The 13,397-nt window shown below is 40.5% G+C and overlaps 1 protein-coding gene across 9 annotated transcripts in view; it reads left to right on the top strand.

Annotated features, from left to right (window-relative positions):
* Window positions 1-13,397, top strand: part of LOC121389916 (multiple epidermal growth factor-like domains protein 6) — a 222,743-nt gene that overhangs the window by 70,584 nt on the left and 138,762 nt on the right. For all 9 annotated transcript variants that reach the window (XM_041521583.1, XM_041521581.1, XM_041521579.1 and 6 more), the window contains exon 4: window positions 12,984-13,088. In XM_041521583.1, coding sequence (XP_041377517.1) covers window positions 12,984-13,088 — 105 coding nt within the window. The remainder of the gene's footprint in view (window positions 1-12,983; window positions 13,089-13,397) is intronic.

Raw genomic sequence — 13,397 nt, 5'->3', positions numbered from 1 at the left:
GCGTAGTGATTCGTTTGCTACCCTATATAGCTGTTTGGCAGTAAAGCTAATATGAATAAACGTTGTTATGCAAATTCGAGCATTTTCGTTAAATTGAGGCAAAACCTAGCGTCGCCTCCCCTCTCCCCTCTACAAAAATGGGAGCCCGTACGCCTATGTTGTCCCTTTAAGGAGTTAGGCCTCAATATGAACTTGGTGCGCAGAAGAAGGAAATGTTTTATTTAACGACGCACTCAACGCATTTTATTTACGGTTATATGGCGTCGGACATATGGTTAACGACCACACAGATATTGAGCGAGGAAACCCGTTGTCGCCACTTCACGGCTAATTTTTTCGATTAGCAGCAAGGGATCTTTTTATTGCACCATCCTATAGACAAGATAGCACATACCACGGCCTTTGTTACACCATTTGTGGAATAATTGGCTGGAACGAGAAATAGCCCAATGGACCCACCGACGGGGATCGATCCTAAATCGATCTCGCACCAAACGAGCACTGTATCACTGAGATACGTCCCGCCCCTGGTGCGCGAGAAATTCTCAAGGAGATATCACTCAAATTTGGAAGGTTGGGTCTAATGTAAATGTCGGACTGGAACTTCGAAACCTCGTTTTGGTCTTTAATAATCCCTGATAACACCTGTCTCGCGACAGTGGACACTTCAGTGTGCTAAATACACAGATCCCTGTTTACAGAGGGCTGGAGATAACCGGACACCACGCGGCGTACCTGCCGTGCAATAAATCAGCAAATCATTTATCACGACGCGAGAGTATCGTCAGCCATGACGGTGTGTAATTCTCCTATCTGAAACAGTACACGTACCACGGGCGGGTACAGAGAGAATCGCGGGGGAGGGGGTGGAGTTACAAACCCATTTCCAACGGAGCCTGAAAGGAATGTTGACCCACCACCTTAACCGTTTTATGTCGACTTACCACAGATAAACTCCGTTCGATGGTGGGGGTTTTTTTTTTGTTTTTCTTTTTTTTGTTTTTGTTTTTGTTTTTTTGTTTTTTACAATTGGCTGCATCGAAATCTTGAATATTAAAGTTTGTTTTGTTTAACGACACGACTACACCGCATTGATTTGTTAATCATCAGCTATTGGATGTCAAACATTTGGTAATTTTGACATATAGCCATACAGAGGAAACCCGCTACATTTTTCCATTAGTAGCAAGGGTTCGTTATATGCACCAAGCCACAGACAGGATAGCACATACCACGGCCTTTAGTATGCCAGTCGTGGTGCACTCGCTGGAACGAGAAATATCCCAATAGGCTCACAGACGGGGATCGATCCCAGACCTACCGCGCGTTAGGCGAAAGCTTCCCCACTGGTCTACTTCCCACCCCAATAGTGTATTCTACATTATGCTGCGTATTCGTATCACTAAGGTGAATGGGGAAGAAACAGGTGAACCTCCTTTAAAACCTCTGTATCTGCCCTTGCTTACCTAAATGAACCTCCTTTAAAACACTGTGTACCCGCCCTGGCTTACCCATGTGAACATCTTTTTAAAAAAAACTTTGTATCCGCCCTAAGTTATCCATTTAAACCTCCTATAAAAACAAATTTGTATCCGCCCTGGCTTACCCATTTCAACCACCGTTAAAACATTTTGCATCCGCCCTGGCTTACACATTTGAACCCCCTTTTTATAAAAACTTTGTATCCGCCTTGGCTTACCCAGGTTAACGTCCTTTAAAACAGGTTGAGTCCGCCATTTCTTACCAGGTGTGGAATTATGTAAATGAGTGTTTACGCTCCAAATTGAAATCGCTTTTTGACATTTTAATCACGTGCTTTTATCTATAGACTCTGTCAGATTTATGCAGATCAATCTCAGGTGTGTTTGTTTTCCAAACTCAACAACATATAAGCCGATTTGTGCATACAGATGTGACATTATTTTGAAAATGAATATCGCTTCACGAGTCTGTTTAAATCCGCGTTTTAGGTGCAGCCGTCTATCTGCTTGTTAAAAAAAAGAAAAAAAAAGATAGAGAAAAACCACTTAAGGTGAAGCCACACGATACGAATGCCTAGAACGAGAATATTTACAAGAATAACTGATTACAAAGCAGTTATGTTTGTCTGGTTAATCGGCTATTCTTGTGGCTATTTTCGTACGAGGCACTTATATAGTGTGGTGTAACCTTTAGTGTAAGTAGTTAAACTAGAATCTGTTAAATCTATTTGGACCTCATATCACCTTGCCTGGTATTTCTGTCTAAAATTTAGTTTCTTGCTTCACATAGTAATTGTTTAGCATCTTAAAGTTGTTTTTTAACGATACCACTAGAACACATTGATTTATTAATCATCGACTATTAGAAGATGTCAAACATTTGATCATTTAGACATATAGTCTTAGAGAGGAAACCCGCTACATTTTTTAATTTGTAGTAAGTGATCTTTTATATGCACCATCCCACAGACAGGATAGTACATACCACAGCCTTTGATATATGCCAGTCGTGGTGCACTGGGTGGGACGAGAAATAGCCTAATGGGACCACCGACGGGGATCGACCAGGCAAGCGCTTTACCACTGGGCTACGTACCGCCCCTAGAGGTGAGAGAATGCTTATGTTCACAATTCACAAGGACGTATTTCTGGCCTGTGGTTTAATGGAGTGGTTAATATTAGTCTGTCCCTGTCTGTCTGTATGGTTCCCTGGACTTACTGTTCGCAGTGCCTCAATATATTAAGCTGAAATGTTGTCTATATCTTTACCATGTACTATTACAGATCGAGTTTAAAACTTTCATGGCGATTTACTTAGTTTATGGCCCTTGAAGTTAGGAGATACAAAAATGTGTTTTCTAGAATTTTTTTGCGAAATGCCTTGAGATATTGAACTGAAATTATAGCTTTGTCATGCACTGTTACAGATCAAGTTTGACTTTCATGGTGATTTACCTGTTGTTTGTTTCTTTACACTTATTTTCATGCTTGCATCCAATTAAGGTTCTAGCACGCTGTCCTAGGCACAGATCTCAGCTATCTGGGCTGTCTGTCTAGGACAGAGGGTTAGTGTTTAGTGGTTGGATGCGAACCCAGTACCTACCAGCCTTAAGTCCGATGGCTTAACCAATACACCACCGAGACCGGAATTTACATTCCAACCAGTGCACCACAACTGGTCAAAGGCTGTGGTATGTGCTGTCCTGTCTGTGGGAAAATGCATATAAAAGATCCCTTTCTGCATTAGGAAAAAATGTAGCGGGTTTCCTCTGATGACTTGACAGCCAATAGCCGATGATTGATTGATTAAGCAATTTGCTCTAGTGGTGTCGTTAAACACAAACAAACTTAACCAAACTTATCATGTACTGTTACAGATCAGATTTGACATACCCATTTTTGACAGAGTTATGGCCCTTGTTGGACCCTGTAGGGGACATGTATTGCTTTAAGAAAATATCAGGAAATACTCAGTAAACCTAGTGCGCAATGCTGTTTATCTTTCAACCGACCTCGGTGGCGTCGTGGGTAAGCCATCGGACTACAGGCTGGTAGTAGGTACAGGGTTCGCAGCCCAGTACCGGCTCCCATCCAGAGCGGAATTTTAACGACTCAGTGGGTAGGTGTAAGACCACTACACCCTCTCTTCTCTCACTAGCCACTAACAATTAACAACTAATCCACTATCCTGGACAGACAGCCCAGATAGCTGAGGTGTGTGCCCAGGACAGCATGATTGAACCTTAATCGGATATAAGCATACAAATAAGTTGAAATGAAATTCTTTAGCAGTACTGTCAGAATGCTTGTTCAAGATGTAGTGTGCTTTATACAGTGGAGGATTGTATCTTCTTCTTTCTCTCTTCGTCGTACACTCAGACAGGGACCCCAGTGACTCGAACAAAAGCTGCTGTATTCCATAGGTTCTCCAAGGGGCCAAAGAGGTTCTCCTTCAGGGGTTCATCTGAAGGCCAGACTGCTTTTCTCTGGTTCTAGTAGGTGGGACAGTGTTGCAGGAAATGATCCACAGTCATGGATGTTGTACCACACTGGCAGGTTTCCCACTCGGAAGTTGGTATACATGTGGTAGTTGAGTCTACTGTATCTGAAGTGTTTCACTAGGTTTATGTGTGACGCTCCCCAAGAATAGTTATCTGCAGCCAATCTTATGTTTTCTTATTTATAACAGATAATATAACTGTGTTTCCCTTACAAACCAAGGCATCAATAAGGCGGAACTCGATGGTATCTCGTGCCAATGTTAAGTCAAAACACAGCAACAACTGAACTATGGACTGAGGCCAGGTATCTTATCAGCTTTAGCAGAACGTAGACAACCAACGTAACTTTAATTTGGATTACTCCAAGACAGAGAGAGAGTGTGTGTGTGTGTGAGAGAGAGAGAGAGAGAGAGAGAGAGAGAGAGAGAGAGAGAGAGAGAGAGAGAGAGAGAGAGAGAGAGAGAGAGAGAGAGAAAAGAGAGAGAAGAGAGAGAGAGAGAGTGTGTGTGTGTATGTGTGTGTGTGTGTGTGTGTGTGTGAGAGAGAGAGAGAGAGAGAGAGAGAGAGAGAGAGAGAGAGAGAGAGAGAGACGGAGAGAGAGAGAGAGAGAGAGAGACAAGATGCCCCCCCCCCCTAAAAAAAACCTGTGAGAAATTTTTTTTTTTACATTTCCATCTGCATCATTACAGAGGAGCTGGGCGTAGCTCACTGGTAAAGCTCTTGCCTGATGCGCGGTCGGTCTCGGATCGATCCCCGTCGCTAGGACCATTGGGTAATTTCTCATTCCAGCCAGTGCGCCAGGTATACCAAAGGTCGTGCTATTTGCTATCCTGTCTGTGGGATGGTGTATATAAAAGCTTCCTTGCTACTAATGGAAAAAAATGTAGCGGGTTTACTGTCTAGGACTTTTGGTCAGAATTACAAAAAATTTGACATCCAGTAGCCGATGAAACAATGCGCTCTAGTGGTGTTGTTAAACAAAACAAAGTTGTTTTTTTAGTGCGTATAAAGGACCCATTGCTACTAAAGGAAACATTTAGCGGGTTTCCTGTCTAAGACTATGTTAGAATTACCAAATGTTTGTCATCCAATAGCTAATGATTAATAAATCCATGTGCACTGGTGGTGTCGTTAAACACAAATAAACGTTAACTATATCCCTTCAGAGCCCCTAACCCTAGACGCAAAATTTATAAATTCATTGAATTTGAGCATGGTACCTTTTTGTACAGGATATAATGGCGAATGCCTACCCATCCCACATTTGAGTTTTATCAGTTGTCAACAAACCTTGGTTAGCCAATCTTAGCTTTAACATCAATACATCAGCACATTATCTGTACCTGGTGACCTGACGTCAGATACAGACTCGCTTTTCTGATCTGACCTCTGACATCTGACCTCCAGGGGACAGGACAAACGCAGGTGATTTGAAAACACCCGTGTCTCGACACGAAGCAGACGACATTAACTCAGGTCCCGGTTGATGTTACTGAGCGTTAACAAGGTGTTCGGCGACGGGCTAAAGGTTAAACCTCAAATCGGACTCGGTCTGCGTCTAAGGGTCGGATCCATGATTAATATAAGGGGGTGGGGGGGGGGGGGGTGATACAAATGAATGATTTTTTTTGTAATAACCCGGTTGATGTTACTGAGCGTTAACAAGGTGTTCGGCGACGGGCTAAAGGTTAAACCTCAAATCGGACTCGGTCTGCGTCTAAGGGTCGGATCCATGATTAATATAAGGGTGTGTGTGTGTGTGTGTGTGTGGGGGGGGGGTGATACAAATGAATGATTTTTTTGTAATAACCCGGTTGATGTTACTGAGCGTTAACAAGGTGTTCGGCGACAGGCTAAAGGTTAAACCTCAAATCGGACTCGGTCTCCGATTCTGCGTCTAAGGGTCGAATCCACGATTAGTATAAGTGATACAAATGAATAATTGTTTTATTATATCCCAAGACAAGGACAAATCGGTCTAAAACTGTCTTTCATGGAACAAAAACAACCAAAAAACAAACAAACAACATTTTAATTAGGTAGGGTATATTTTGTCTGTGTGTGTATCTCCATGTATCCATCTTTCTGCCCGTCCGTCCGTCCGTCCATCCACCCATTCATCTATACCTCTAAAAGGTTGTGAAGGGAGCACACCACTACTAAACGAACATACTAGTAGTTCCACTGAAAAGAGTGCCCCATTTTTCCATTTTATTTTGTTGGAAGCAGAACTGATGTGTGCTTCCTGCATCAAGAACCGAATGCCATGTCACGTGGTGTGTTACCTGTCTGTTGAGATTTAATGAGAGTTGCTTCCCTTTTCGGACACTTCTGGAAAAAAAAAAGAGTGGTAATATTTTGATATCCATGAGTCGAGTTCAGCCAAATCGGGCAGAAAAACGTCCGCCAAACTAGTTTATGCACTACAAGTGACGATAAACCAAATTGGCACATCGGGAACCAGTCAAATAGTTCGCGAGCGTTAGCGAAACGTTAACTGGCTGAACTTGGGGCAGGTGGCGAACTTGTCAGTTGTTTTTGCAGAATGACGTCACAGGAACTCCTTTCTTCTAAGTGAGAAAAGTATTCATTGTTTCTTTTTGCCGGCTTAATTGCTACACAGGTTAATGATCGTATGCTTGTGTATGTAAAAACCATAGCGGTATGATACCCAAGACTCGTGACATGTTATACGTAATTGCTACGTAGGCTAATGATCGTATTGCTCATCTGTGTAAAAACAATAGCGGTGTAATACCCAAGACTCGTGACGTGTTATACGTAAATGCTACAAAGGCTAATGATTGTGTGCTCGTCTGTTAAAAACAATAGTGGCGTGATACCTGAAGCATGTGTTATTTGTAAGTTAAACTGTTAGTTATTGTGACAGTGATACGCCTGCAGAGAAACGCGTTTGGATCAGAAAAAAACGTTTGAAAGGTGGAGGTGACGTGTAGTTCACTCGGTTCATCCGTTGTTGTTTTTTCCTCCCTTTTTGGAATCTATCATCCATCCCACAGGGAAAGCTTTTTTATACTGTGGAATTTACTACTAGTTATTTATATATGAGTCGATTGTTTTCTAAATTGCACACACAAAATGGTATATTTGTTTGTTATTTCCAAAAGACTTTTACTTTTCTTTTTACGTCAAACCAAACTGAAATGATTTACAAAAAACAACAATCCCCCCCCCAAAAAAACCCCCAAAAACACAAAACTCCCCCCAAAAACCCTAAAAAAACAAACTAAAAAAAAAAAAAAACAACAAAAAAGCACATTTCTGTACGAGGATGTCACGAACTATAGGCCACATCTGAGGATTTACATATTTTTGGCACAAGCTCCAGTTTACTATGGCCGCCATATGACCAAAAATAAATATAATAAAATGGTATGTACAAAGTCACAACGTTAACGGTCTAACTCTCTAAATGCTCATATAGACTGGGTGCGGCGCATGCGTGCGGTCTGACTAAAAATAAAATAATAAAAATAAAAATACATTAGTTTCAATGAGAGCGTCTCCATAGAAACAAGGATAATTGACAGCATCCCCATGTCGTATTGTCAATAGAGAGGTGTTTGAAGCAAGTTTTCAATGTTGTTGACTTTACGGTTTTGTGGTAGGAACTAAAACTGATCAAGATGTAACTAAAGTAAATATTTTATCTGTTGAATATAAACATAAGGAAGGGCAGAGCGTGCGAGGTGTGTGTATGTGTGTGAGAGAGAGAGGTAAGGAGGGAGAGAGAGGAGGTAAGAAGAAGGGAGAGAGAGAGGGGATAAGAAGGAAGAGAGAGATGCATATATATATAGATACAGACATACAGATAGATAGACAGACAGTGAAACAGATAGAGGGAGGGACAGAGAGAGAGAGAGAGAGAGAGAGAGAGAGAGAGGAGAGAGAGAGAGAGAGAGAGAGAGAGAGAGAGACAGAGAGAGAGACAGACAGACAGACAGACAGACAGTCAGGCAGATACAGAAACAGAAACAGACAGACAAACACACCTGACAATTGCTGAAAATCTACGATCTTTCTACAACACAAGTAAGCTACATCAGCCATATCGCTTCTATATAGAAACAAAAAATTCATTTCTTTTTACCGTCAGCTATCCAGTAGCACAAATAAACATCACTATAAGTACTAAAGCCGATCGCTATGATAACAGATACGCCAATAACGATGTATAATTTGACCCCATGGAGCGATGAAAATCCCCCGATGCGGTGCTGCGCTATCACCTCTTAGCAACATGATGAAAGTTTACATCGGCACACGAAATGTTGCAGACCCGCGCCAAGCTGTTTTTGTTGGTTTGCTTGTTATAAGGTCATTGGGTGTTGTCTGAAGCAAGTAAACAAGGGTGAAAAAGGCCCCAGCGAGACGATATGTTTATTTTCTGGTTGATATGTAAAACAAATCTTAAACAGTCTCAAGTTGAGAAGTTACGGTGGTATAATATAATGTACCTTTACTATCGGTGTTTTCATTGCTGATATTGCAAGGTAGGCAAATCTGAGCGACAGAAAAAACCCATTGACGTATTCATTCGTGTATCTCTGTTCAAGAATGAATGAATGAATGAATATGTAACATTAGTTAGCGAGCTGTGTACAAGATACCCCCTCCTCCATTCCGTGGCTCTTGATTTATGCTAGGCTCTAACTACCAACTACCACGACAAAGTTTGCCAACTTCTTGCTCTCCAGACTTCTACGACTGTCCAGTTGCTAGTCCGAGTGCTCTTACAACTCGATTCTCGTCGTATAACCCATTAGTTGTTAATCTGAGCGCACCCGTTGTAAGTCGGCAGTTGGCGAAATTACAACGCAACCGTCGAGTTGACCAACGTTCTGTTGGCAGTTGGTAGTCTGAGCCTAGCATTGCATTTTCCTGCAGATTTTGTGACCAAATTCGCCAAATTAAAGTCTACATTTCAAACATTTGCTGTTAGCAAACATGCATGCACCGCCGGTTAAAGTAAAAACATGCACTATGCAATCTTTATATCTCATTTTGGCATTCCTCTCCAGACACATGACACATAAGAGATGTTTATATTCACTTTATCGACGGAACATGAATTTCGCTTATAGACCGAGCTCTTAACGCTATTCATATATCAATAAGAATTGCAGTTCGCTTAAATTACATTTAGCACCAATCGGCACAGATGGTTAAACCATTAAAGATAACTTAATCAGAAGTTAAAACGAAATTTATACAACACGTTAAGGAATGTTGAAAATAATAATAAAAAGAAACAATTTCCATAATTGCAAATGGTTACAGCGGTATTCTAGAAGAGTTTTACGGAGTTTCGACCCCCCCCCCTCCCCTCGCCTCATCTCGTGAATTTATTAGCAATATAAGTTTTTATTCATAAAACTAAAAAAAGAAAAAAAAAAAAAAGAAGAAAAAAAAGAGGAATAATAAAACATAAAAAAGAAGGAAAAAAAACTATTGGTAAAAAATTGATGAACCACATATTAATTTTATTCAAACCAAAAGTGCAAAACACAAACACAATAAATGGAGTTCCACTATTTATTCATATATATATTTTTTGGAAATATTTCGAAAACGGCTTTACATCGTATTATTTTAAACGACCCAGTACTTATAAATTTATTCAGCTCATGAACAATAAAATAATAAGTACACTAAGACAAATTAGCAAACTTTATAAAATGTTATTACTTTTCTGAAACAAATTCCAGGGGAGTAATTTAAAAAAAAAAAAAAATTGTTTATAAAAGGGGAGTGATTTTTAGCTCATGTTAAAATTTAAAGAAAATGACATAAGCAAAATAAATATAAATACTAATTATGGTAATATCTTAAATATGTCTTTATAATCTAAGTTAAGGGAGTAATTTAACCACTCGCCTAAATTTCTTTTTCACGGCAGTGTGTTGTAAAAAAAAAAGAAAAAAAGAAAAGAAGAAGAAGAAGAAGAAAAAAAGTGTTTTTAAATCTAGATAAGTTAAATGATTTGCTAGACTTGTGTGTACTAATCGCTATGACATGCATATCTGACAACACTGGTTTACGAACCATTAAACGTATTGCGTGCTACGACAACAAAGGGCTTACTGTAATAAACGTATATAAATTACCCGCTTAATAAGGTCCGAGGTAAAGTGCGCCCTTGTTTGCTGCACTCATTCTTCAGATTTATATCCCGAAATGTCACGACCTTGCAGCGTACTCGGTCACATGCCTGACATACTGAATTACGTCATTGCCCTGTTTGAGTGACAGTAGTGACAAATGTCAGTGGTAAAGAATATTTCATTAACTTAGTTTCGTGCTTATATCCAATTAAGTTTCAAGCACGCTGTCCTGGGCATACACATCAGCTATCTGGGCTGTCTGGTAAAGGATAAATCACCTAACTATCAGTTTAATGATTGCACTAATTGTTCACTTATGCAGGTTCAATAGTAACGTAGAGGTTTAAACTACTGGCATTTTTCCGAAGTATAAAAGACAAACGATATCTTATTACAAATTGTAGCTACCTTTGGATCAACTAAGTCAAATCAACCAATTAGCTCAATTTTCAATTTTGACGAACCATTCTAAATTATTATGCGTTAAAATTACCTTTAAAAAATTACGTAACATTTTCTATTTGGCTTTAATCCTACGGGACATTTGCAAATTCAGTAGCATCGGTCTACAGGCTGGTAAGTACTGGGTTGGGATCCCAGTCGAGGTATGGGATTTTTAATCCAGATATCGACTCCAAATCCTGAGTGAGTGCTCCGCAAGGCTCAGTGTTTAGGTGTAAACCACTTGCACCGACCAGTGATCCATGACTGGTTCAACAAAGGCTATGGTTTGTGCTATCCTGCCTGTGGGAAGCACAAATAAAATATCCCATGCTGCTAATCGGAAAGAGTAGCCCATGTAGTGGCGACAGCGGGTTTCCTCTAAAAATCTGTGTGGTCCTTAACCATATGTCTAACGCCATATAACCGTAAATAAAATGTGTTGAGTGCATCGTTAAATAAAACATTTCTTTCTTTTATTACAAAAGATATCTGTCCGAAACGGTGTTTAATGTAAACTTTATGCATATAAAAAGGGTATTTAACGTCAAACATAGGATTATTTTTGTATTAGAACTGGAAACTTTGCCGACTCGGTGGTAGGAGAGAAATCGTGTTTTTGTTATAGAGTTTGTCCTGACACTAGAGAGCGATCATGACTATCCAAATGTCAGTCTTTCTCAAATATCTGCCGATATAATAATATTGTATTATGCGTTACTAGGTAGGAAAGGGTCTCGTTAAGATAACCTGTGTCTGACCCTTCTGTATGTAGTCTAACTTCGATAACTCAAAATTGAAAACACAGAGAAATAGTGAATTCGAAGTTTCTAAATTCATTTGGGACATTTAAAATTGAAACTGCAAAGCAATTGAATTGCATCTTTCATGTGGGTTTTTTATGTTGGAGTGTCATTAAACATTCATTCATTCATTCATTCATTCATTTATTCATCCATCCATCCATACATTCATTCACTCACTCACATCTTTAAGTTGTTAAAATGTCCTGCACGTACATCAGGCTTCTTTGCGCAGAACCGGCCTCGGTGGCGTCGTGGCAGGCCATCGGTCTACAGGCTGGTAGGTACTGGGTTCGGATCCCAGTCGAGGCATGGGATTTTTAATCCAGATACCGACTCCAAACCCTGAGTGAGTGCTCCGCAAGGCTCAATGGGTAGGTGTAAACCACTTGCACCGACCAGTGATCCATAACTGGTTCAACAAAGGCCATGGTTTGTGCTATCCTGCCTGTGGGAAGCGCAAATAAAAGATCCCTTGCTGCCTATCGGAAGAGTAGCCCATGTAGTGGCGACAGCGGGTTTCCTCTCAAAATCTGTGTGGTCCTGAACCATATGTCTGACGCCATATAACCGTAAATAAAATGTGTTGAGTGCGTCGTTAAATAAAACACTTCTTTCTTTCTTTCTTTGCGCAGAATTTCGGTCTTATCTTTGTTCTGTCCGTTTCAGAGTTCAGAAACGGATCGCTTGTTGTTGTTGTTTTTGTTTTCCAAACCTGCCAAGATAATCATTTTAGAACTCTCGTGTAAACGAAAAAATGTGGAGAATTTATGTTCCCAAGTCCAAGAAACTTTCGCTCGGTTTTTCACATTTCGTTTTTCCTGCAGTAAAATACAATCTTGTTGGCAGTTGGTTCGATAACGCAAATACCAGCACCTGTGATTGTAATAAAACCTTAAAGTCTCCATAACACATTTAGTTCCAAAAGTTAAAAGTTTTGCTTTGATTAACGACACCACTAGATCACATTGATTTATTAAACATCGGCTATTTTTTTTTTTATACGTGACCTTAATGTAAACACTCTACATTTGTCCGTTAGCCGCAAGGGATTTTTTATATGTATTTTCTCACAGAAAGGACAACACATGCGACGGTCTTTGATATACCAGCTGGGATGGAGGAATCCCGCCCACTCTTCCTGTAACAGTTTTGGAGTCTCGACTCAGTAGTACGAGACCTTAACGCCATGGCAACGTCATACAACTGTATACGCTTTACCCCTGGGCTATGTCCCGCCCACTATTTATAAACACGCGGGGCCGGGACGCAGCCCAGTGGTAAAGCGCTCGCTTGATGCGCGGTCGGTCTAGGATCGATTCCCGTCGGTGGACCCATTGGGCTATTTCTCGTTCCAGCCAGTGCTCCACATTTGGTGTAACAAAGCTCGTGGTATGTACTATCCTGTCTGTGGGATCGTGCATATAAAAGATCTCTTGCTGCTAATCGAAAAGAGTAGCCCATAAGTGGCGACAGCGGGTTTCCCCTCTCTATATCTGTGTGGTCCTAAAAAGCATATGTCTGACGCCATATAACCGTAAATAAAATATGTTGAGTGTCGTTAAATAAAACATTTCCTTCCTTTCTTATAAACGAGCGATTCGACTGTATCACTTAATGTCTGTTTTCCAGGGTCCTGTAACAACGGCGTGTGTTTCAATGGAGGACAGTGCAGTGGCGGCTACAATAAAATGTGTTCCTGTCCTCCCGGCTTTCAGGGTCCTCGCTGTCAATACGGTAAGAATCGTTGGCTATTTTTGTTTTCGTTTTCGTTTTGTTTGTTTGTTTTCGTTTTGTCCACAGACCAGGCATAAGTTCAGCCAGCGAACGTTTTGCTAACGTTCGCGAACTATTTGATTGGTTCCCGGCGTGGCCATTCAATTTTGGTTTAACGTGAAGCTCATAAACCAGTCTAGCGGGCGTTTTTCTGCTCGGTCTTGTTGAACGTAGCCCTGGTTACTCATGTTTGTTCTCCACCCCCATGTATACAGTATACAGTATTCTCTTTTACCTATTATTTATTATTTTATGTAAGTATTGACACAA

Source organism: Gigantopelta aegis, chromosome 15, assembly GCF_016097555.1.
Source record: "Gigantopelta aegis isolate Gae_Host chromosome 15, Gae_host_genome, whole genome shotgun sequence".
Lineage (NCBI taxonomy): Eukaryota > Metazoa > Mollusca > Gastropoda > Neomphalida > Peltospiridae > Gigantopelta > Gigantopelta aegis.
The sequence above is the reverse complement of the archived record's forward strand: the minus strand, read 5'-3'. Positions and strand labels throughout refer to the sequence as shown.